The sequence below is a fragment of the Stegodyphus dumicola genome, chromosome 2, assembly GCF_044657685.1.
Source record: "Stegodyphus dumicola isolate Sdum_Otavi_A_Nest chromosome 2, ASM4465768v1".
In the NCBI taxonomy this organism is placed as follows: Eukaryota; Metazoa; Arthropoda; class Arachnida; order Araneae; family Eresidae; genus Stegodyphus; species Stegodyphus dumicola.
This window is the reverse complement of record NC_140769.1, coordinates 190,489,243-190,517,064: the sequence shown is the minus strand read 5'-3', so window position 1 is coordinate 190,517,064 and position 27,822 is coordinate 190,489,243. Positions and strand designations below refer to the sequence as shown.

At 31.5% G+C, this 27,822-nt stretch overlaps 1 protein-coding gene across 2 annotated transcripts in view; it reads left to right on the top strand.

Annotated features, from left to right (window-relative positions):
* Positions 1-27,822, top strand: part of LOC118197614 (nucleolar MIF4G domain-containing protein 1-like) — a 156,178-nt gene that overhangs the window by 114,466 nt on the left and 13,890 nt on the right. For both annotated transcript variants that reach the window (XM_085811575.1, XM_085811574.1), the window contains exons 10-11: positions 14,880-15,007; positions 20,284-20,394. In XM_085811575.1, coding sequence (XP_085667701.1) covers positions 14,880-15,007; positions 20,284-20,394 — 239 coding nt within the window. The remainder of the gene's footprint in view (positions 1-14,879; positions 15,008-20,283; positions 20,395-27,822) is intronic.

The following is a 27,822-nucleotide window of genomic DNA, read 5'->3' as shown; positions in this document are numbered from 1 at the left end:
CAGAAAGGTATTTGTAATCAAGTGTATTTAAATGTTATATCTTTACATAGTTATATGTATTTTCTCTAAATATTAGTACTGAAATGGCATCTAATTTTCAGCTGATATTTTTAAGACAGTTCATAGTATCTTTAATGTAGAGCTATATTAAATTTCATCATAAAATATTTTAACTAATGCAGATTTAGGTTTTTTAATTCATTATGTACTTTTTTCTTGTATATCTGAAAATATCACAAAATTAGGCTTTGCAAAACCATTTAGTTAAATTAATATTCCATTTATGAACTCTTAACAGTATATATTTGTAGTAAAAAAAGAAGTAAATATAAAGAAAAAACATTTCAAAACCCAGTCCAGTTGTGTGCTGATAGCAGCAACACGTGGTGGTAATAATGTAAAATAAACATGTTCAATTCAAAATAAACTGCATGCAAAAACCAAATAATCCTAAGCAAATATGTTCAATTTGGAAAAAAGCACATGCAAAAACCAAAAAACAGAGGCACAGCGTTAAACCTTTAACACTTTACTGACCGCTAGCGGTTCAACAGCATACGCATGTCCAACTAACTGCTTAGCCGCGGATTCTCCCTGTTCTGAATAATTTAAGAAAATTAAAGTTATTTAAGTTCTGAATAATTTTGTCAGGACAATCTGATAAATCATCTAAATAAAACTCTCCTGTACCTTTTTTTTTTTTTGCTCATCATGAATGGTAAATTTTTTTAAAATGGTGTGAAAATGTGGGAGTTTATGAAGCAATGCATTGTTCAATACTAATAATAAAATGCAGATGATATAGCAAAGGGCAATAGTTTATTGCCATGGCTACCGATTGATATGCTATTTTTAAATAGTCCTGAAAAAAAGCGATTAATAGGCTATCAGTAGGTAGGCGTTGGAGAAAAAAGCGCCGATTAATAGGCTATCGGTTGGTAGGCGTTGATGAAAAAAGCTGATTAATAGGCTATTGGTTGGTAGGCATTGATGAAAAAAGCTGATTAATAGGCTATTAGTTGGTAGGCGTTGATGGAAAAAGCTGATTAATAGGCTATTATTTGGTAGGCGGTGATAAAAAGCCAATTAATAGGCGATCAGTCAGTGAAATGTTAAGAAAAATAAAGGGACAAAACATACCAGAACCAAAAATAATATTTACATCTTTTGCTGCTTCATTACCAGGGGTTCATGCAACAAAACAAGTAAATAAATATAATAGACTGTTTCTGAACTGACAAGGGGACACAAATTGAAATTTAAAGTTTGAAAATAATCTTAGAAAAACAAAGCAATGTATGTCTTTATCAGCCAACCCCTGCAGACTGAAGTAAGCAGTGTAAAATTTGTAGCTTTAAAAAAAAAATTGAGTGGATCGAGACCAAAAACAAATCTTGCAAAAATGATAACCCATCACTTGGAAAAACGAAACCATATGCAAGTTTTTTAATTCAAAAAAACAAAACTAAATGCAAATTTTGAAAGCATACAAACCATGTTAAAAAGTAAAAACATAATTCATAAACAAACAAAAACCTTTAAAATGAATAAACACTTTTAAATTTTAGTAGACTTAGTCAAAAAATACGTAAAACAAAAGTAATCCAGCATTTTCAAAAATAAAAGAAAAATGAAAATTTGATCTAAAAAATATATGATGTAATATAATATATCGGGTTCTCCTTTGGACTTCTACCTTTTTTCACACCTGCAGCTGCATCTTGCTCGTGCTAGCTTCCATTCTGCATAGGATGTCAGAAATGAGGTTGATCTGTTTTTGGACTCCCCACCACCAAGTTTTTGGACTTTGGAAAACTACCGAAAGATTGGGAAAAAATCATAGGTTTGGGTGGTGATTATTACCCACACTAAAGATACTGCTTTCATGTTTTTTCTGACTTTATTATGTTTTTTTGGCAGAAAACTTACATTATAACTAGATAATATAAATAACAAGTAGAGGAGTAAGTTCTGATAAGGACACAGATTACTTTAATTGTTTTCAAATTTTGTCAAATTTTCAAGTTTGTGTCATTGTCATTTCAGAAACAGGCTGTATTATTTATGTACGTATGTCGCACCAATCCCCTGATGATGATGCAGCAAAAGATGACATTTTTGATTTTGCCATGTTCTACTCCTGTTGAGTTTTACCACTTTGCCTCTGTTTTTTAATTTTTGAATATGGTTTATTCTGAACTGAATATAGGATGGATTTTAAACATTTGGGTGTTTTATTTTGATATATATTTGTAATAATAAAATTCCATCGTCAAGAATACACTTAAAATTCTAACTGTTCTTTTCTTTTTTAATGGCGACATTCTCTTATTTAAAGTGCGTGGAATTAAATCCACAGCCCCGTAGTCAAGTTGTTTTTCCCGCCTTTTCTACACGTACAGTTTTAGAATGTTCTCAAGATATTTAAAGCGGCTGACGTCATTTCTTGGAAGCTCTGCCTTTCCAGAGGCTATAAAAAGACTGGCAAAAGGAATATCAGGGCTTTTTTTTAAATGTCACGATGCAGTAAACTTCATACAAAAGTTATTAGTAACTCTTTTTATTTACTCCAGATATCTGATTTTTGTAACTGCTATTTCTCCTGAATAATAATAAATGGATCCTGTTTTTTAAACTTATCGTCTGGTTATTTAAGCTACGACTAAAGCTGGTACATCACACACACATATATATATAAGTAAAATATATAAAATATGATGGCTTTGCTCTACGCAAACAGGCAAGCTCTAATTAACTTTCTACAATTTCAGAATCTTACCCCTAGACCAGTAATTTCGAGAACATTCTGGCATGTTATGTAACCACTACTACAAATGTAGAGCTTGCACCGTTTTTTGTCAGTCTGCTTCCTACTACCATTGATACAAGATTCTGTGCTTCTCTGTCCATTACTCTTCCCTTTGTTAGAATAATTACGATGTCAAAATCCTAAATTTAACCTTATTTCAATTTAAACTGTTATTAGATATCTAATTTAGAGAATTTCATCTAAAAGAATAATGATCTGCCATTTGCATTGAATAAAGATATGGAGCTATAAATTTAAATTCTTCTGTGTCATCATTTCTGCTATATCCCACTCCGCCAAACAACGCACAGACTCGGATGCCACAGGTTGGATTCTTCTTTGTTGTCATTGGATACCGCCTTACACTCCCAGCAAGGCGGGCTGTGAGCTGATTACTCTTCTATGTTCCTGGAAATATTACAAAAAAAGTCACACAGGATAGTAGTGCGGTGGAGTTTCTCTCCAGTGAATGTATAAAGGCTGTTTTTCAAGTCATTAGTGGTATGCAGATGTTTATGTTTTTGGATATCAACAAATTCCAAGTGACTGTGGATACAAGAAAATGATGTGCGTAGCTAATGATGAAAGAGTTTCTCCTCCATAAAAGTAGGTCAAAGACGTGCATAGTTTTTAAAAAATGCTGTGCTGTGCTTATTACTGGGTGCGCTATCATGTTTTGCAATGAAAATTTTCAAATGATTAATTCTGCTGGATATTTACAAATATTTTCTGTTGGTGTCTTCGCTAAAGTGTGATGTCCATTTCAACAGTGCTTATGATGAAAAGTGTTTCAGTTATTTAAAGTAAATTCTTCAGAAAAAAATTTGCAGCATTTTATAAATTTTTCAGAAATTTGATTAATATGATTCAACAGTCAAGAATGGTGTTTCAAAAAAATTTTTTTTAAATATTGGTGTAAATTGATTCCGTTATCCAAAGTGAATTCATCAGAAAAAATTATAATTTAATGTTATGAAAACTTGTTCAAGTACAAGAATGGAGAATCAACAAAAAAGTGAAATTGCACAGGTAAATATGGGTAAATTTCAGTGTGCCTTATAATGGGCTCTAATAATGATATCCCAATTGACAAGTATATTTTATTATTAAAAAAAAATGGGATGCAGAAAATATTGGAGATAAGGAGAAATCACTAATATTCTCTGAGTGCCTGTGAGGTGAGGCACTCGCATACTTCATTTGCAAATGCTCGGATGATGACTGATAAACGGTAAAGGAAAAATTTAACTACATGCTTCTCCACAGCAGAAGCAGTCACTTTTAATGACTTTGTAGCTATTATGTATGAGAAATTTAATCATATTGATAAACCTGATCTATACATATCCTGTACATATCCTGCATCTGATCAAGAGGCTGTCATGGTGGCAGGGGCAATGATACAGCATTGGATTTTCGTTTTCAGAGTACCTCTTCAGTTACATTCTGATCAAGGAAAGAATTCTGCAAGCTACTCAGCATTGACAAAACCCAAATGATACCTTCACATCCCTAGTCGGATGGCATGGTACAGAGATTTAATTGAACCATCCATACTAACCTCTCATTTGTGGTTTCCGGAAACCAACAGAACTGGGGCAAGAATTTATGTTTGTGTTTACTGGCCTATCGCAGTTCTGTCCATGAGATCACAGGCTATTCCCCATCCCAAATGCTCTTCGGTCATGATCTTCATCTGCCATGTGATGTTGCACTTCTGATGCACCTTCATCACCTGAGGAGAACATTCAAGAGCTCCAGGTGCGGTTTGAAGTGATGCACAGTTTTGCACAACAGCAAGTCAACTTGGCGATGGTGAAGGTGAAAACCCAATACGACACAAGAGCTACATGACATCGATTCAGCAAAGTTCACAATATGGGGTTCTGGAATCTGATTCAATGGAAAGGACTATGTCCTAAACTAAGTCATTTTAAGATGGTCCTTACACAATCCTGACCAGGCTGAATGATTTTGTAGTTCATATCTGTAAGTCAGCAAATTGTAAGCCTTAAGTTGTTCATTATGACACGCTAGCCCGTTATGGCATAATACATAATCCCCACAGTGTAAGTATATTAAGACCGTGGTTTTATTTGTTTCTAAATGTATGCACTGATTTAGTGATTTAATATTTGATTTGTTTTATCTTATTTACTAAAATTATTGTTTTAGTATTGCATTGATTTTCCGCAGTTATAAATATGGTTTCCTGTGCTGGGATTGTACTGCCCTGGATATGCAGTCTTTGGAAGGGGGGACAATGTTATGAATTTTGTACATAGAAATAGATTGTACTGCCCTAGATGTACAGTCCTTGGCTGTCAATGTCATGAATTTTGTACATAGATAGATTATTTTAGTGCAGTTATATGTGAAATTGTATTTTTCTGTATAATGCAACATGAAAATCTAGACGGACGATGCTATGTCAGAAAAGTAAGAATACAGGGGCAAGTCTATTTAACACTGAGTAAATGGCTGTCACAAATTTGGTGAGATATCATCAAGCTGGCAACAGTTTCAGTGACTAATTTTTGTCGCCAGATTTGATGTCACCGAACTTGATGACCATTTGGGGACATTTTGGTCCAGTGCCTATATAGTTATTATGGATATAATAATTGAATAACTATAATTGATGATCTATGTAGGTGTAACTGTAATTTGGCTTTCATATGCCTTCCAGTAATTTTGAGAAGCAAAATGTAATAGAAATATCTCGACGGCTGGGTGAAAACAATATAAGACCGATGAGAGCATCAGTTCATCTGTTGTTGTTAACTGTTTAGTTTTGTTAAAGTTCAGAATACTGAGATATCTCCGGGTTGGCTTTGCTCTTTGAGATGTGTTTTGTATTGCATTGTGTTTAACATTCTTAGTAATCTGAAGTTAGTAGTCGGAAGTGTGACTACTGATTACACTCCGTTATTCTGTGAAGAATTGTATGACTACTTTTTTGTGGGATGTTCCTTAACTGTGAAGTGTTTTCTTTAATAAAATTAATTTTGTCAACCCGTCATTGGACCTGTGTGCATTCTATCTATTACGAATCCATACGCATGCCTATTTTGATGATGTGATTTTTAAAAATACCTCATTCAAGCCTAACCTGTGGAAGAATTTTTACATTATAAAAAAATAATGAAATTATATTTTAACCAAATTTAGGCATGAAAATTCTTGAAATAATTGTTGTTGCAAGTGAACTTGCGAGTGAATGAAAAATTACGTTGTAGAAAAAGATTCTCTAATTTGGAACTTAAGCTTGCTACTTAGAAATCTTTGCATTGTTAGCTTATATATAAATTGTAGTGACTTTTGATGATATATATTTTAATATGTATATTTTTTGTTTATATCTGTTATTATTATTATCTAATTTTCCTAAACCTCACGAAGATATATGCTTTATGTATTCTGATTTTCTCTTCATATGGTTATTTGTAATTTAGAATAGTCATTTCAAAAATCGATTGCTAGATTTAGTGATATTTCTAGTTAAGTATTAAATGAAAATTACTAATTCGATATGCAATAAATTTGCAAAAAAGTATTTCTAATTTTTCAGTTTTTATATTTATGGTTTTTAAGTTGTAAAAATGTGGGTGCATTGACTACTGAAACATTTTGCTGGACATTAATTGGAGTCTGTTTATGATACCTGCACCAACATAATGGCCGTATTCTCCAATTTTGTGGAAATATTTTAGATATGAAGATGTTTCTTATGTGAATGCATTTAGATTCAGATGTTAAAATGAACCTCAACTTATTGCAGAAAAATCACAAGTCCATTTTTGTAAATTCTAGATCTATTGTTCTCTTCACCAATTTGCCAGTTCAGTCACTTTTATTTTGAGGTCAGTAAAACATAAACCACTGAAACAAGCATATAGTTTTCTCATCAAACTTCTATATGTTGTTGTGAGTAATTTCAATAGTCTAACTTAATCAGAACAAGCCCACATTTTTTTTTTTTTTTTTTAATCAAAGCAAGGAGTACAAGATTGCATCTATAGTTGGCAAAAGCCTTGGCCACTATATGGTTGACAGTTCGATTTTGCCCAGTTCCATCTGAATTTTGAGGGAGAGTATCCTGGGGGGGGCAGACTGAGGGTCTCCTATCCCTCTTTTCCTACCACACGAAAGTACCTACTATTTATTTAGAGTGCCGCTATGCCGCAAAAACACTATACATTTACAACATCCTTGTCTCTCCAAGATTCGAACTTGGGCCCTTTAGAACAGTAGTCAGACTCACTAACCACTATCTGACTGGGCAGCTAAACTTCTGTGTACAATTTGCCATGACCTAGGGTTTCAGGGATAATGCTAACTGTAAACTAATGTCTAACAGTCAATTTCTGCTTGATGTGCATTTAGTTACAGAGATATGATATTATCTCATATTTCTAGAATAATTTCAATTAACGCATATGACAATATTTACTTTTATTTTGCTTTCCTTATATATATAAATATATTCAGTTTAATGTAATTTAAATTACACACTTTAAATTATATACATTGCACCACCTGTTACAATATCTAACCTATAATAATTTATTAATACTTTATGGGGCAAAAATTACGTGTTGAAATATTAGCTGGAAGAAATTATTATTATTTTTATGCATATATTATTGTTACGTGCATACAGGTTCATAATGAGTTGAATGCACACAGAACCAATGATGCCTTAATAAAATTTCTTTTCCCAAAAGGACCAGTTTTCTATTTTAGTTATAATAATTCTCAGACATCATGCCAGCATAATTTTCTTTTTATCTTAATTTTTGTAGGTAGTAACTTTTACTATTCTTATGGATTGATAAGACAAAATCAGTTTTAAAATTCTCTCTCTATATATGTATGTAATGTAATAATAATTTATAAATTTCTTGATGATTGAGCAGTAGTTGTAACAAATTTAAAAATCCATTACAACTACTGCTCATTCATCAAAATAGACGCCGTTTATTATGTCATTAGAATGATGACTCATTGTGTAAACTTGACAGGAACTGTTAGCATTATAGATGCAAAACAGACAAGAAAAATTTTCAGACATCGCCAAAGACAACAAGACATAATTTATTCCTGAACATTCTTGAGATATATATTCTCAATAATTTCCCATTGCTTTGGGTGCGATATGCATTGTAAGTTTGGTTATTTAACACAAAGCTGGCTGAGAAGCCTAACTAGTGTAGATATCCAAATATTGGAAATTATAATGAAAAGCCAAATAATACAGTGTTATCTGAGCTAGCTAACATAGTAACGTGGCTTTAAGAGGCAGAACATGTTCTGAATTAAACTCCCAAAACTTTCCTTTAAATAATAATTCTTTTCCTCTCATTTACATTTTGGTAGGGAAAGGGAAACGAGAAGTGACAGTAAAGATTCAAAAAATAAAATAGCTGGTTAGTGAAAAATAATAGTAATAACCCTACAAACATCATAATTTTGTATAGCTTATCACATCTTTAGATAATGGAGGACTCAGACAGGTAAATGACATACATTAGCAGAGCAAGAGGAATGGGGAAAAATGCACATTTAGTAAACATGATATAGTCAAAAGTTTCCTTAATCTGATTGGGAATATATATATATAATGTTGTATGATCTTAAATTCATTTAGTGCAAAATTAAGTTATTCTACTACTTGAGCAATTGCTGCAAAGTAAGTTAATAATAATTTATTTATTAAATAATATTGATTATATTATCTCCCAAGATTAATTATAGTAGAATGATCTGAAAAGTGTGAATCCATATTTAGTACTAAATAATTATGATTATATTATCTCCTAAGATTAATTATAGTAGAGTGATCTAAAAAGAGTGAATCCGTATTTAGTAAGTTCTATTTCGAAAGATGTTTTTAAGTAACTTGAATGTAAATTGTTAAAAATGTTTAATGGGGACTGGAATTAAATCATAAATAACAAAATTTCAGTTGTAAAAGGAATAAATTAAAAGCAAGAATTAAATTAAATGCAAGTAATCATTGCCATTGATCGGAAATTAGTTGACTTTTCAAGGGCAACAAACCAACTCCCGTTCAATGAACAATAATTAAGAAATAAATACGAAGGTGTTTCGACCTTTACTCGAGCAATAAGGCGATGCCAAATCGGCAATTCAAGTCAGGCCAAACATTTCTGTGAATAGAAGGGATTAAGAACCAATGCAGAGATCCAAAGAACTCATTCCAATTAAGTATTTTAGCTAATTCAATTTTGAGTGAAAAGCAATTTCCGCAGTAAAATTTATATTGCTCGAGTAACCATTCCCCGACACCCTCGTGTTTATGCATTTGAGTTCCATATTATTTGTAAAAATTAAACATTGGAAATTGTCATTATGAAATAGAATTCAAAGTAGTTGAAATAAACATTAGAAAATTACAAAATATAAGAAAAATAATGCAATTTTTGTAAAAAAAATCAAAAATATATATAAAAAGAAAAATGAATGTACATGAAGATATAAAGGCCAGAAAAAGCATTAATTAACTTACGTTCTTTCTAGTTGGGAGTGGGCAAAGTGTTATTTTTGCATCTTACTCAGAACGGTTGTGTTCAGAAAATTCTTTAGCGGCAGCATGAGCTTTGAATTATATCAGTCGGTAAGACTTGTGTGAAGTAATTTATGGTGTGGGAGGGATTAGGAATTCCTGAGGGACGTATGCTGTGTAGCTCTTATTAGAGTGAAACCGTGGGTCTATTTCATAATCTGTAGTCTGTCAAATAGCTCTTTGACAGTGAAAATTCCTTTTTTCCTTTTTTTTTCCCTTTCTTAAATTCGTCATCGTTACAACATGACAATTAGCCAGAATTTAATTAATTTCCATTCACTAGTATTTTCAAAAAAATTGTAACAGACGGTTTCACTCAAATAAGAGCTACACAGCATACGTCCCTCAGGAATTCCTAGTCCCTCCCACACCATAAATTACTTCACACAAGTCTTACCGACTGATATAATTCAAAGCCCATGCTGCCGCTAAAGAGTTTTCTGAACACAACCCTTCTGAGTCAGACGCGAAGAGAACACTTTGCCCACTCCCAGCTAGAAAGAACGTAAGTTAATTAATGCTTTTTCTGGCCTTTATATCTTCATGTACATTCATTTTATTTTTAAATATTATTTTTCTTATATTTTGTAATTTTCTAATGTTTATTTCAACTACTTTGAATTCTATTTCATAATGACAATTTCCAATTGACTATGTTTTATTTTACAAATAATATTGAACTCAAATGCATAAACACGAGGGTGTCGGGGAATGGTTATTCGAGCAATATAAATTTTACTGCAGAAATTGCTTTCACTCAAAATTGAATTAGTACTAAATTAATTATTACTAAAATACTTAATCGGAATGAGTTCTTTGGATCTCTGCATTGGTTCTTAATCCCTTCTATTCACAGAAATGTTTGGCCTGACTTGAATTGCCGATTTGGCATCGCCTCATTGCTCGAGTAAAGGTCAAAACACCTTCGTATTTATTTCTTAATTATTGTTCATTGAGCGGGAGTTGGTTTGTTCCCCTTGAAAAGTCAACTAATTTCCAATCAATGACAATGATTACTTGCATTTAATTCTTGCTTTTAATTTATTCCTTTTACAATTGAAATTTTGTTATTCATGATTTAATTCCAGTCCCTGTTGAACATTTTTAACAATTTACATTCAAGTTACTTAAAACATCTTTCGAAATAGAACTTACTAAATACGGATTCACTCTTTTCAGATCATTCTACTATAATTAATCTTAGGAGAAATATTGATTATATTATCTCCTAAGTTTATTTTTAGTAAAATTATCTTAAAATAGTGAATCCATAGTTAGTAAGTATGTAAATTGTTTTAAAGTAACTTGAATGTAAATTGTTAAAAATGTTTAACGGGGACTTGAATTAAATCATGAATAACAAAATTGAATTGTAAAAAGAAATAAATTAAAAGCAAGTAATTAAATTAAATGCAACTAATCATTGCCATTGATTGGAAATTAGTTGACTTTTCAAGGGGAACAAACCCACTCCCGTTCAATGAACAATAACTAAGAATTAAGTACGAAGGTGTTTCTTCCTTTACTCAAGTAATGAGGCGATGCCAAACCGGCAATTCAAGCTAGGCCAAATATTTCCATGAATGGAAGGGATCAAGAACCAATGCAGAGCACCAAAGAACTCATTCCGATTAAGCATTTTAGCTAATTCAATTTTGAGTGAAAAGCAATTTCTGCAGTAAAATTGATATTACTCGAGTAATTGTCCCCCGACACCCTCGTGTTTATGCATTTTAATTCAAAACTATTTGTAAAAATTAAACATTGGAAATTGGCATTATGAAATAGAACTGAACGTAATTGAAATAAACATTAGAAAATTACAAAATATAAGAAATATAATGCAATCTTTGCAAAAACAAATCAAAAAATAAAAAATAAAAATTTAAATTAAAAAAGTATATAAAATAAGAAAAGGGAATGTACATAAAGATATAAAAGGCCAGAAAAAGCATTAATTAACTTACGTTCTTTCTAGTGGGAAGTGCGCAAAGTGTTGTCTTCGTGTCTGACTCGGAAGGGTTATTTTCCGAAATTCTTTATCGGCAGTGGGGGCTTTGAATTATATCAGTCAGTAAGACTTGTGTGAAGTAATTTATGGGAGTGGGAGGGCCTAGGAATTCTTGAGGGATGTATGTTGTGGAGTTCTTATATGAGTGAAACTGTCCGTTAAATTTTTTTGAAAATACTAGTGAATGGAAATTAATTAATTTCTGGCTAATTGTCATGTCATAACGAGGAAGAAATTAAGAAAAGGAGAAAAGAAATTTTCATTGTCAAAGAGCTATTTGACAGACTAAAGATTATGAAATAGGCCCATTTTTTTAGTAACAGCATAAGTGTGAAGACAATTAGCTTTTTACATTATATACAGCTTTGTAATTACACTATGTACAAATCCTTCAACTGATAGTCATCCAACTTATACCACCTTTAGTTGGTTTCTCAGGTTTAGGAACAAATTATCATATTCCTATCAGTTAAATGATTTAGAGTGAGTATATAACGCCTGCTCTTTTTAGGCAATGGTTAATAAATTGATTAGGTATTAGATTATTTTTGAGAATTTTAATAAGGAGCAAAATTTCACGTTGCTGATCTATAGTATATCTGTGCAGATATTTTTAATTCGTTGTATTTGATTCATTATTGTATTGTTAATTACTTTTTTGGATATGTTGGAATTCCAATTTATTAATTTGTTAGTATTGAAATTAAAATTTCTTGTTTTGTCAAAAAGTAAAATTTTTTTGTAGTTAATGATTTGAAGATCTAGATAGTCTATGTTATTTTGCAAATTATTAGTTTTATTAAGTGTAAGGCAATTTGGATAAATCTCGGAGTGTTCAGTTTTATTAAAATTATTAATTGTAATAAGATCATCAATATATCTGTAAATGTGCTTGTAGTAATTTAATTCTTGTGGTTTTAGATTTTTTTGGAAGTTAAATTCTTTGATAAATAAAAAGATATTGCAGAGAGAGGTACTGGAATGGGATCCCATTGGAAGACCTCTGATTTGTTTAAAAAGTTGATTTTGAAATTTGATGTAGTTATGAAAAAGTATACATTTTAGGTAGGTTTTCCATTTATTAAGATTCATAATCGTGAGCATATCAGGGAAGAGTTTAGGCAGATCTAGTAGACTAATATAAATTTCTTCTAGAGGAAGTGATATATATATGCCTTGGTACACTTACATATGGTATGATGCAGATTAATTTTGAGATGGCACACTTTAGATTCATATACTATAAACAATTAATATTTTTTGTACAGGAAGGGAATGTAACCAATTTAAAATGAGGATTGACAGGGCTATTGTCAAATTAAAGTTAGAAGCTTGTTTTCATATTTTATGTCTTATATATATATATATATATATATATATGTATATGTATACATACACTATAGAATAATCTTGACATATGCAATTGCTATGCATTCTTTTTTTATTGGATTTTTGCAGTTGATAATAAGTGGTTTAAATTACCATTACTATTTAAAAGCTTTATGTCTGAAATTTTATAATTTATTCATTTTTTCTTTTAAAGTTTAAGAGTGAGATACATGCTTGAAACTCTAATAATAAATCAATAATAAATGTAATAATAAATTTCCATAGTCAAGAATACACTTAAAATTCTAACTGTATGTTCTTTTCATTTTTAATGGCGATGGTCTCTTATTTGAAAGTACGTGGAATTAAATCCACAGCCCCGTAGTCAAGTTGTTTTTCCTGCCTTTTCTACACGTACAGTTATAGAATGTTCTGGAAATATTTAAAGCGAACTGGAATGGCTGACGTCATTTTCTTGGAAGCTCTGCCTTTCCAAAGGCTATAAAAGGACTCGCAAAGGAATATCGGAGCTTTTCTTTAATGTAACGATGCAGTAAACTTAATACAAAAAGTTATTAGCAGTTCTTTTGTATTTACTCCAGAGATCTTAATTTTTGTAACTGCTATTTTCTCCTGAAATATTATAAATGGATCCTGTTTTTTAAACTTATCGTCTGATAATTTAAGCTACGACTACATCTATGATTCTTCACCAATCTATTTATTCTGGACAAAAGCTGGTACATCACTTATATATACAGTCAAAACTCGTTAATCCAGACTCGTCGGGACTTCGGCGATTCCGGATTATCGATTTTTCCGGATTATAGATCATCAGTTTAAATCTGGTAAGATGGCATGCAGAAATTACAAAATTAAAAATATGAAACCGTAATTTATGAAATAAAGAACAATTATGATCTAAAGGGTATCAAAATTTACAAAAATAAAAAGCTTAATATTTATTTGTTTACTTTATTAAACATTTCTTTCAATGTAAGTTGTTTAAGTTGCTTCGTTTCATGTGATAATACTTTCTCTTTAATTCTATTAAACAGACATAATTTCTTGTTTAGTTACAAAGCTCCGCTGTTCAAGTCCTATAATTGCTGTGTCGAGAATACCGACTAATTTGGCAATCGAAATTTTTTCCTCTTTTAATAACCTCTGTCACTTTCTTCACTATCGGAAGCGAATTATAATGACGAGGAACTTGTTTTAAATCATATGAAAGACGGAGCACATCGAGATGAAGTACTACATTTATTAAGGAATTATAAGCCAAATAAAATAAAAACATCTGCCCTGAAGATAAGGATAGTGCTGACAGATCAACTTCCAATTCGCTGCGTGCCGTGGTGCCCCCCCCCCGGCCGAGCAGCGTGAAATTGATAAACAGATTTCGTATTTCGAAATATACTTTCGCTTTAGATCCTTTACATATTAGCAAATATATATCGGAAATTCTATTTGATATAATCGAAAGTTCAAGCTTACTTTTATAAAATTGCTCTAACAGTCTGCAAAAAATAATAAGCCGGATCCAATTCGAAGATTAAGGAACAACGCAATCTGCAACATTAACTGAATTAGATAATTTGAGCTTAGCTTATACCGTCCGTTATACATTAAACGTGCATGCGTAAACGTTTTATGCGCACGCGCACACACATATTCGCAGCCATAAAGGTCTTAAGCGCATACTTTAACGCCTATGCGTTGACGCATGCGCAGAAAGTTTGTAGCTTTGAGGTCCGGATTATGGGTGTCCGAATTAACGACTTTTGACTGTATATGCCTTGGTACACTTACATATGGTATGATGCAGATTAATTTTGAGATGGCACACTTTAGATTCATATATTATAAACAATTAATATTTTTTGTACAGGAAGGGAATGTAACCAATTTAAAATGAGGATTGATAGGGCTATTGTCAAATTAAAGTTAGAAGCTTGATTTCATATTTTATGTCTTATATATATGTATATATACACTATAGAATAATCTTGACATATGCAATTGCTATGCATTCTTTTTTTATTGGATTTTTGCAGTTGATAATAAGTGGTTTAAATTACGATTACTGTTTAAAAGCTGTATGTCTGAAATTTATAATTTATTCATTTTTTCTTTTAAAGTTTAAGAGTGAGATACATGCTTGAAACTCTAACTGCTATTCGCAACAATAATATGTACAAGATTCCTGATTATGATCCAAATATTATACAACAGAGCAAGAAATACCTGAAAGGAATTATGCGAAAAGGTAAATTTCATAAAAGTTACTGTTAATTTGTATGTCATTTAGAGTGATAGACTTCTAATGAGTGATAGAGATATATTTTCTTATAATTACTGCTTTTAAAATGCTTAGTATGTTCTTCAGAAGTCCTTTATACACTGAGTGATTGAATATTCAGTGCTTTCTGTGGAGATAACCATTGAGCAAAATACGATCAGATTGGAATTGTATGCATTTCAAACCAGAGAGAACTTTAATAGAATTATGTTTATACCGTTAAAAATTAAACCATAGAAGAAAAGCATGTGAAAATCAAATTTAAATCTAGACACAAATTTACTTTCATTGTTTGAAAAAAAAAAAAAAAGCCAAGCATTGCGGTTCAACGGATTAGCACAGACCTTTTTCAAGGAGCAAAAAGATTCTGGTTCTTGAAGAAGATTTTTTTTTTCATTCAAAATAATGTAGATTTATTGATCCCATTGTCTGTTCCATTGAAATGTGTACTTTTTCTATGAAACTATAATACAGTTAGAGTGTCCAGTATTAATTGTTCACCAATTTTTTAACTTTGAGGCAATGCTGCGACTTTGTAAGTTTTTAAAGCATTGATGCATGCTGAATATGGCAACATCATTCTCACTATTCAGATATTATTGCTAAGGCTTAGCTATGGTAACACAGTAAAACATCATATTTGAAGGCTGAAACCTATTTTTTTATGTAATCTAAGTTGTACAATGACTATATTACATAAATTCTGTTTTCCTTACTTTTTTCTTTATCATCAGCTTTTGAAAGATTTTAAATTTCATAAATTTGTTTCCTTTGGCCTTATTTTTGAATCAGTTTAATATGTGGAATGCAGCATTCATTCTCACCATTCTCTAATTTTTGCATCACTGTGTACTGTATACTCATATACATAGAGAAAATAAAGGTAGGAAGGAGTCTAGCTAACATAACTAGCTAGGAGAGCCAACGCAACTCTTGAATGACTGATGGACTAATATATACAGGGTGATTTGTTACCAGACTGACAAACTTGCAGTGTGTGTAGGGGGTACAGAGAAGACTCAGAATCACATAGGTATGCAGGGTCTCAAATGCTGTAGTTGCGAGCTATGAAGCTGAGAAAAAGAATAGAAACAGCAACACATTAATGGACCAGAAAACATTTTATTAAAAAGTTGTACTACAACAGGTGATTAAAAATTACAACCAGAAGTTGTCTGGCAGGCTTGAAAGGAGCGCTGCATCGAATTCCTTATCTTCTAGAAGATTCCTGGCATGTCACTTCCTCCCAGCAGCTACAGATATTCAAATGATGAAATTTTCATCTGAAGGAAAGGGCATGTCATACCCCAAACTCTTCATTAGACCCCAGAAGAAGATGCCCATGCATGATAGGTCTGGTGTAGGTCCATGTGGTACCAGCAATGATGGGGCAGCTCCATATAACACAATTGACGTCTGTCGACACCTTGACATAACCTTTGGACAGTAGTGGATAGGTCATGGTGGCCCGGTTCATTGGCCTGCCAGATCACCAAACCTATCATGCATGGACTTCTGGAAAAAAATGAAGAGTTTGGTGTACAAGATGCCCGTTCCTTCAGTTGACCTCGTCACTCGAATATCTGTAGCTGCCAGGAGGATACATGACATGCCCGGAAATCTTCCAGAACATAAGGAATTCCATGCAGCGCCTTTCTCAGTCATGCCAAACAACTTCTGGTCATAATTTCAAACACCTGTTGTAGTACAACCTTTCAATAAAATGTTTTATCTCTCATTAAAATGTGTTTCTGGTACTGTTCTTTTCCTATGCTTCTTTGCATCATAGCTCGCAACTACGGCATTTGCAATCCTGCATTTGTATGTGATTCCGAGTCATCTCTCTCTGTACCCTTCAAGTTTGTCAATCTGGTAGGAAATCACCGTGCAGAGAAATGCAAAGTAACTGGAGAATTTCCCTTAGATTTTATTAAAGAAAACTAATAGTAGCTCTCAGTAAACTGAGATGATAGGATTGCATTTAAGAGAAAGATATTTGTATTAATAACTATATTTTTAAATTTTTACTCTAAATTTTTGTTACAGTTTTATTATTTGTATAATTTATATTTCTGCTAAAATTGAATACGTATTGCTGAGTTATAATATTTATACAAATTTTTTTATAAATATTTTGCTTGATTTTTATGCTCAACATTTTGTTTGGAATTTTTATTTTTTCATCACTTGTTCTGTCCTCCTCCCTTAGTCATGGGGTTGGTTAAGCTGAAATAGTGTAATAGTTCTCAATATATATATATATATATATTTGTGTGTGTGTATCAGTGTGTTATTTCAGTCAGTTTGTCACTGATTGTTATTGACAGTTACAGGCTAGTTTCTTTTACAAAGTCCCTTGTGAAGTTATCCCTTTTCTTAGGCAGACAACACTTGCATGCTTTGTTAGAATCAAGTAATCCAGTCCAATTTATTACTTCTGTATGCATGATGATCAGTATGTTTTTTAAATTTTTATTTTGTGTAAGCAGTGAAATCTTTAGCCTACGTATAACCAAGTGTGACCGATAAAATTATCTGTTTATTAAACAAAATAACCTCCCATGCAATTATGACAGACAGAATGATCAATTTATTAGAAAAAATAACTTTTTAAACTTAAAACTTTAATATTATTGATCTCTAAAATTTTATCTATTAAAAATAAGTATATATATATAATCAGAAATGAGATAGAAATCTAAAGCGCATTAGAAAGAGAACTGGCATAATTAGTTTTATTTTTTTTTCCATGCCTTTCACGTCACAGAATGCAAAATTATGACAATGTTTGCTAGCACTTTTAGCTTTATAAGTGCCTTTTTAGTTTTGATTTTTTAATATTATAATTGGAATATATAACAAACTTGTATAAAAGTAAAAAAGCAAATTTAAAGCCAAAATTAAAAAAGCAACTTTAAAGAGGGGGAAAAAAATTTTAAAAAAATATGTAAACATATAAAAGATTTAAAAGATTTAATTCTTGAATTAATCTACAATATCATTTAAATTCAGAAGCATAAGCAAATCAAGTGCAAAACCAATCCATGAAAATAAATTCACTAATTTAGCAAATTAAAATAAATTCAAACAATTTTATTAAAAATGCATAAGTGAATGTCTGTTGAGCAGGCAGGAGACAGACTTATCAAGGGAAGTTGCCTCCAAACCTAACTCTCCAATCATTCAATTCGTGTTTCGTCATTCATGCAGGCAAAAGTCAAAACCAAAAGTAAAAAGTGAATGTCCAAAATGAAATAACAATAAAGTGGTACCCTTAGAAATTAGCATTTAAGAATTAAACTTTTAAAAGGAAAATACTAATGAAGTCTTTTGAGAAACAAGCAAGTAAAGTCAAGTATTAAATTAAACTTTTTTTTTTAAAAAAATAAATTTTTTATAAAAAATAATCTAGAAACTAATGTATTTTAGAAACCCTTGTCTACAGGAACCTTCCCGACACGAATATGCATATCAATAAAAAGAAACTAAAAAAGAACTAAACCTAATCCATAGAAACCAATAAGAAACATAAAGAACTAATTCACAATTTTTAAGAAACAAATATATACTAAAAAATAAAATTTCATATCTAGAAAATACTTAAATACTACATAAAAAATTTTTAAAAATACTTAAAGCAAGTAAATAGTAAGTTTTAATTCTAACTTACCTACTAAATGAGCGTTGGGGTCTGCAAAAGTGTTTTAAAAGAGAAGTAAGTGTGTTCTTCAAATTAATTATATAGATGGTGCTTATGTAGGTAAAGTTGAGTGCCAAGCTGCTATCTTTGTTATATTAAAAATTTTTTGCAAACATTAATATTAAAATATATAAAAAAGAATTAAAAACTAAAAATCCTAAAGGTATGTAATTCAAGTTTTAATTTTAACGATAAATTATAATTTTAAATTTTAACTCCCCTCCCCCATGTTTGCTTAGTTTAATTTAATACTTGACTTTATTTGCTTGTTTCTCAAAAGATTAAAAATTAGTATTTTCCTTTTAAAAGTTTAATTCTTAAATGCTAATTTCTAAGGGTACCACTTTATTGGTATTTCTTTTTGGACATTCTTCACTTTTTACTTTTGGTTTTGACTTTTACCCTTGCCTGCATGAATGATGAACCACGAATTGAATTATTGGAGAGTTAGGTTTGGAGGCAACTTTCTTTGATAAGTCTGTCTCCTGCCTGCTCAACAGTCATTCACTTATGCATTTTTAATAAAATTGTTTGAATTTATTTTAATTTGCTAAATTAGTGAATTTATTTTCATGGATTGGTTTTGCACTTGATTTGCTTATGCTTCTGAATTTAAATGATATTGTAGATTAGTTCGAGAATTAAATCTTTTATATGTTTACATATTTTTTATTTTTATTTTATTTTATTTTATTTTATTTACTTATTTATTTATTTTGCTTTAAATTTGCTTTTTTAATTTTGGCTTTAAATTTGCTTTTTTACTTTTATACGTATATGTTAAAATTTAAATTTAATTTGTTTAAATTTAAATTTCATTCCTTGCAGCAATGGCACAAAGAATTATTTAATTAAATTTATATTTAAATTTAATTAATTTATTTAAATTAAATAAAATTTTTCTTATGGAATATATAAAAGATACTTTCTTGAAATTTGTACTTTTTGATAATTGCAGTGTACTTTCTAAGTAGTCCTGTATAAAACATTTTATATATTTTACTGTAAAGTTTCTAATTTGACTAAGACTAGAGTTTAGTTTTATATTAAATGCATCAGAAAAATAATGTTAATATTGCATTTGTCAAATTGGGTTTTTAAATTTTGTAATATTAACATAAAGCTGTAGATATGTATCAAATGCATTAAAAAGCATATAATATAAACTGACACACTAAAATGCAATTTTTTTTTAAATCAATTGTGTAAACTGTCAGGGTTTCTGCCATCTCCCTCATTCCATTTCATAAATATTCTGCATATCTAGACTACTGATTAAAACTTTGTTTCATTTTATCCCATCTCAGTACTTCAGCAATGGAAATTAAACAGTAATCTTCATTTTTCGTTTCGCTAGAAATTAAAGTGAGTTCTCTATTCATCGTTAAAAGTGTTAAATTATGAAGTAATCATCTATCAAATGGAATGTAAGAACTATATTTATCTCGAATGGAATGAGAAATGAAAACTGAAATCTTAACCAAACCTGCATTTCATGAGATCATTGTAAGATTTTTTTTTTTTTTTTTTTTTTATAATTTAGGTTGTTCGATTCAGGAATTAGCAATATCATTTGAGGATTTACAGAAAGCTGATGAAAGGGGTCGTTGGTGGATTGTTGGATCTGCATGGTCTGAGCATAATACTGACAATAGTAAGTTTTACTATGTTTTTAAATGGTTAAAGCATTTCATATTTGATTAGTATTGCTGAGTTACTCTACAATACTAATCAAATAATCATAATCATTCATAAAGAAAATATCTTTTATGAATGTATCATAATAGTCTCTCAGTGTAATTTAAGTCTCTACATAAGAAAGAGTCTGTCTGTGTGTGTGTCAGTGTGTCTTTTGTTTACGCTGTGCGTAAGCTAATAGACCCACGGCTACGAAATATATTACAGGTGGTGAGGTGTGCATCTAGACATCTAGACAAGAGCCAGTGCACCTTGAAGCAATTTTTTCAAAATTCGAGTTAGAATTTTTTAAATTTTATGTTTTGTGATGAAATCGCGTCATTTTGAGACATAATGGGCTATAGGAAAGCGAGATTTTACTCTACATACTCCATTTTCACATCATCATGAAACGTAGGCACTTAGTTATTTTACGAACTTAAAATAAATTTTGTGTTTCAATAAATCGATTAAATATGAATTTATTAAACAAAGTGAGCTTAACACCTTTTCAACGGGATTTTTTCTAAAAAAGTTTATTTTTAAAAACGTACAGTTTATTTTTCTTTGATTTTTGGACACATTAAACTTTCATTCTTGCGACTGCTTTTACAAAAAGAATTTTGGAAAAATGATAATATTTTGTATTTTTAAAAAAACTTTTAAATGAAGCTTCCGAGTACACTTCTCACATCTCACATCTTTAAAAATGTGATTTTGATAACAGTTTTCCTTTCTTATTGTTGTTGATAGATTTTTGATGAAATCGCATCATTTTGAATAGTTTCATTCTTTTAGAAATATGGGTTTGGCAACAATTTTTCATCGTATTTCATATGTCACTGTTTTTAAGAGATTGGCATATTTTATTGTCATTTATATATATATATATATACACTGCTCGACATTGAAAATGCAACACCAAGAAGGTGTGGTCAGAAATTTATGCAAATTTTAGATTAGACGCACGTCACTGAGTTATGCATATGATGTGAAATGCGCAGCTCTCCAACGCACGTGAAATAAGATATGAGGGAAGGAACGTGCAGAATGGGCAATATTCATGTCATTATCTCTGCCAGATGAATTATTGAAGAAAGTTGGTTTTTGTCCCGGAGGATACGTGTAATAGGAGAGAATGCCAGGCCGCCGTCAACGAAGGCACTTCCAGCAGATAGAGAATTTTACGAGGGGTATGGTGATCGGACTGAGAAGGGCGGGTAGGTCCTTACGTCAAATCGCAGCTGATACCCACATGGATGTGAGCACGGTGCATCGGCTATGGCAAACATGTTTGTAACAAGGAAATGTGGGAAGAAGAAGGGGTGCAGGTGCAGCCAGAGTGACGTCAGCACGCATGTATCGACGCATCCACCGACAAGCTGTGGCGGTCTCGCAAGTCACTTGTACCGTGATTCTGCAGCATATGCAAGATACCCTGGATGTTCCTTTGTCGACCAGAACCATTTCCCATTGATTGGTTGAATGTAGCCTGCACTCACGGTGTCCGTTAAGAAAACTGTCATTGACCCCACAGCATAGACGGCAAAGTATAGAATGGTGCTGGACTGGAGCAATGTGGATGACAGAATGGTGGAACGTCGTGTTCTCAAATGAGTAACGCTTCTGTTTGTCCAGTGACAGTCGCCGCATACGTGTGTGGCGTCGACATGGAGACAGATCTAATCCGGCAGTAACTGTGGGATGCCCTACCGTGCAACAGCATGGTATAATGGTTTGGGGCGCTATTGCCTGCGATTCCAGGTAACCTCTAGTTTGTATTCAGGGCACTATCATGGCCCAACGATACTTGGATAATATACTGCGGCCGGTGGCAATCTCCTACCTTCAGGGGCTGCCTAATGCAATTTTTCAGCAGTATAATGTCCGACCACACAGTGCTCGCATCTGCTAACATGCTCTGCAAGGTATACAGATGCTTTCCTGGCCACCGTACTCTCCCGACCTGACATCAATCAAACATGTGTAGGATGTGATTGGACGCTCTTTGCAGACTCTGCCCCTGCCTTATTCAGAAGACGAACTGTGGCAAATGGTTGAAAGGGAATGGAGAGCCTTTCCTCAGGACACCATCCACACTCTTATTGACTCTAGGCCTAGACGTGTTTCTTCTTGCATCGCTGTCCGTGGTGGTTCTACATCCTACTGAGACGCCGCCGTTCTCACTCTGTATTCTGACTATCATTTTGAAATAAAAATCACTTATTGCTGCTTGCTGTCTCTGTCTTTTTTTTTTTTTTTTTTTTTTATTTTAATTTCATCACTTTCTGACCACTCCTTCTTGGTGTTGCATTTTAAATGTCGAGCAGTGTATAATACTTTTTTTTTTTTTTTTTTTTTTGGATAAAGTTGTTCTGCAGAGTAAAATTCTGTGCAAATTTTTTGTTTTTTGAGTTTCATGTTATATTTTGCTTACTTCACTATTTCTAAGATATTGAAAAGTTTTGCATGATTATTTTCCTTCAACGGAAAGTTTGTTAGTTTTTTATTAGGATAATTAATATTTGTATTAAGGGATATAGCTTATTTCATTGTAATTTTTTTCTCTTGAAAATATAAGATAAAATATCATTAATTATACTTTGCTTTTCAGAATTTTTTTGTTTTTTGTATTCTTTTATGCTATTTATTGCTAATTTCACTGTCTTTAAAATATTGAAAATTTTTGAGTAATTTTTTTAGGAAACAAAGTTCTTAACCTCCTTTGTACCATTTGAGTTCTTAAGATTTTGCAAAGGGAAATTGGTTAATTTATTTATTAGGATAATTAAGTATTAAGGGATATTGCTTATTTCATTGTAATTTTGTTATACGTAATAACTTTTTTTTATAAAGTTGTTCTGCTGAGTAAAACTCTAAGCAGTTTTTAAATTTAGCGTTTGGTATTCCCTTCAGCCATTTTTTCGGTACATTTAAAAGCCAGACGAAGGCTGGCAGTGAAGCTGCAAGTAGAAAATAAATAAATAAAGTATATGGTAAGAATATTTCATACTTGTGGTCTATTCAGTATTTGGAATGAGGCTACAAATTAATTTCAGTGCAATTTTTTATCAGTTACTTCGGTGTTTGTAAGATAATAATAGCAATGAGCGGGCCAACTTCTTTTTTTCATCTATGATAACCAGTTCTCTATTTACGTGCTTATCCTTGCCTGATGCCGGCACTACACAGCCAATGTACCCTCAGAACAGTTCCGGAGGTTCAACCCCCTTCCCCACACCTTGGAGACATTGACACTAATAGGCATACGGCAATGCTGGACGTCTAGATGCTACCTGCCAGTCGCTCAAGCTGCCTGTCACAGAAGGACATTACCCAGCAAACCTGAGACGCTACCTCCCGGGCTACTAGAGCCACTCTGCTCTAGGACACGCCAGACCACCGGGCCGGCCAATAAGGGACCTTTCCGGGGCCTTCAGAACCATTAGGCTCATAAATTTTATACTCGTATGGCCGAGATTGCGTGCGAGTAACTTCGCATAGTTCTATTCGTCGACCCTCCCCCCTGGCGGTGTTGACCACGATAAGTAACATATAACTGTCATATGCAATATAATTACTCAAATGGGGGGAAAATATTGAAGTTCATCAGATACGTATGTCAATTGCTCTGCATTTTGTTCTCATCATCTCTGGACACATAGATTCGTATTTTACCTAGTAATGATATTTTGGAGTACCTTTTATTCTTGTGCTTTGCAGAGTTTCGTAACATGTTCGCTACTGGTAGACAAATATTTAAAGCCAAGTATTGTAATTTTTAGCTTCTACCATAGTCCTATTTTCTAACCTATAAGTATTACATTTTTTTTTACTATATTAAAAATTTATTTTCTATTAATATTTTTATTAAAGTTTGTGACTTTATCTAATGAAGATTATCTCCAAACATAATTACCTATATTTAATGTGAAATATGATTTTTTTTTAAACTCGCTTAAACATTATGTTGCCTGAAGTCATCAAGAACCTATTAGCTTACAGGAGCATAGATTATTACTATGATAAAAACTTTAAAGAGTTAATGGTTTGTTGTCATAATAATAGAAAAATGTTTGGAACCTCCATTTCATTACAGAACAAGGTTTGTGTGGTCCTTAGAAGTCCTTAGGTTATTTAGTCCTTAAAAGTCTGTAATTTCTTATAAATTCAGTAAAAGGTCATTAATTTCAATTCATTCCCATTTCTAATATAAATGGTGCGATACTCAAGTTTCTAGGTATGAGGCCCTACCTTGAGTGAAACATAAACATTTTTAAATTATATCTTATCTGTAAATGAAGAGTTCAAAATTTAAAAACAACTATTCCCTTTTGTAGACTTTTTGGGAAATGAAACATTTATTATGCAGTGTTAAATTTGTTAACTTATCAACATTTGGTCAGTTTAAGTTCAGTTTGTGTACAACATTTTGATTTGCATACTTGTGAATTTTTACACAATTTTTAATTTTCGCAAACATAATAACATAGTTTGATATCATTAAAATAATGATAATCTATTAAAATTAAGAAATAGTATTCAAATTAAACATTTTCACTTTTCCCTCTCATATTTTAAAGTGGCATTGCTTGCCATTCTGGTAAGTTAGGAATGTTTAATTTTGAAAAATAAATGATTTGCTAAATACACAGGTTCTAAAATATTTTTCAGGAAAATCAAAAAAAGTTGCTGCAATTAAATTAATTATAATTTTATTTGTTTTCTTTTATATTTTTTCATAAAAGTTTTCTCCATTGAATTGTTTTAGAATATTCATTTTCTCTGTGAAATTCTCTTCTCTTCTGAATTTTTTTTTTAACAAAATATTCTGGCTTTGGTTTCTGAAAGGATTTGAAGGCAAGATTTGTAGACAGAAGGTTTCATAAAAATATTATTGCATGTTACAGATTCGTAATAGATTGAATGCACGCAGCTCTGGTGATAGGTTTATAAAATTTATTGTAGCAAAAGGCACACGTCAGAGATTTGGAATTTTCTACGAAAATAGTTGTACAACTCATCACAATCAATAACACTTTAAACTACTATGAACATTAAACACAAAGCAATGCAAAGCTAAACCAGAGGTAGTACTTCAAACTCACGCTCAGCTAATAGCTAAAAAGAACAACTGAGAGCAGATGCTCTCACCAGCCTTACATAGTTTTCACCCAGCCACCAAGATATTTCTAGTACTTTCTGCTTATTGGAATTACTGGAAGGCAATATGAGGATTGAATTATGGTTACAGCTAATACAGCAACCAATTACATTTATTCAATTACAATACTTATTACACTGATATAGGGACCTGACCAAAATGTCGTCAAGATTGGCTAGTTTTGGCAATTTTTCACCAAAACTGTTGCCAACTTGTCAGTATCTCACCATATTATCGAGATACCATTTCACTAAATGTTAAACAGGCTTTCCCCTGTATTCTTATTTTTCCAGCATAGATTCTCTCCCTCAATTTTTCATGTTACATTAAAAAAAAAAAAAAAAAAAAAAGATATAATTGCAATAAAATTTACCTATCTATGCGCAAAATTCGTAACAATGTTACAAAATGGAAAATGTCAGACGTGTTTTGAAGGAAGTGTATGATGAATTTCTTTTTATTTTTGGTGCTAGAATTTTTCCTCTTAATTAATATCTTTATCTTAGTGAAAAAAAGACATTAAAGCGTGGAAAATTGCAAAAATGGTTCTTAATCTAGTTAACTACATCAAGATTAGGAAGGCACAGAACAATAAAGAATTAATGAATATGTCATGTTAATGAATCAAGCACTGAAAATTGCAAAAATGGCCTCTAACCTTGTTACACAAATAGTTATCTGTATAAAGGAATTTTTCTGTTAATAAAGAACTTGAAAACTGATAATTTATAAGATTCATTGTATATGTTTTAGTGCACTATACACAAGGCTGGATCTAAACATTTTGCTGCCTATTGCATTCTTTGTGGGTTTGTAATTTTGTTTTCGAATGCCTGTCCTGAATTCTAAAATTTTTGCTGTCTCTAAAATTTGTTGCTCAGGGCTGTACTAAATTATAAAAATTCTGGCACACTGGCTGTGATGCTCTGATGATGGCTTATCATTTCATATTTATTCACAATACTCATACTATAGCTGCTGCTTCTATATTTTCTAAATGCGTGAAGACATTTAGTGTAACAGAAATCTTTACTTAAATCTGAAAATTCTAAAATGAAGAAGAAATTTACTCAGGAAGAAATTAATTACATAAAGAGAAAGGAAATTGTTCTTCAAAGATATATTTTTGAAACACTGAAGTAGAGATTATGGAGATCATTGATTTGTTTACTGAAGGAAACAAATTTAGAAAAGATGTTAAAGAGAAGGAAATTGATATCAATTAACTAAAATATGTGGAACATTTTCAAATTAAAAAGACGCATAAATATTTCCTTTTATATTGTTGTTGCAAAACGTATGTGTTTTATAACTTTTACTGTATAATTATCCTAATACAATTTTAGAATCAATTTAAATTTTCCTAATATTATTTTAGAATTAATGTCATAAATTAAATGTGTATTTATCTGTGCTTTTAAATTGTAAAATATTTTTAGATTGTAATACAGTCAAATACCGAAAATCTGCCGACCTGAAATCCGCGTTGTCTCTCAAAGTATAAACATTCAGTTTATAGGTTCCGGAAACCGCAACATTGAGTACGAAATATTGAAGAAAAATACTTACCGAATAATAACGTCATAAGTACCGAATAATAAAAAGTCATAACGAAAATACCAAATTATTGCCATAAAAAAGTAAGATAAATTTTTTTTCTAATCTTTGCATTGAGGTAAAAAAGCAGACGATTCACTCTTGGTTCAAGTTCACGATTCTCATTGTTGTATTTTCTGAGCTTTGTTATTTCGTGAGATTGTTTAGTGCTGCCTTTTTTTATCCTGATATTTTTTGGATAAATTAAGAATATTTTAAATTTCAGCCCTTTTTAATACAATGACAGATAAGGAAACACACTCATGATTTTACTGCTTGCAACGTTGAAAAACGTAAACACATTGCATTGACGGTAACACAAAAAGTGCAAATTCTGCAAAAAATGGAGACAGGTGCTACTACTCGATTTATAGCAGAATGGTATGAAATTGCGACACGATTGTGTATGATATACGAAAAAATAAAGAAAAGCTGCTGAAATTTTACAGCAACGGTGATTCTAACACCGGAATCCGAAACCGGAAATCTTTACATGAGGCGCAATCGGCAAACCTCGATGCTGTGCACATATAATACAATGAATAACATAATCAATTTATATATGTAATAATAAATTAATGCATATAATAAATTATTGCAATAATGTATATAATAATTTAATTAAATGTATCTAATACGCCTTAT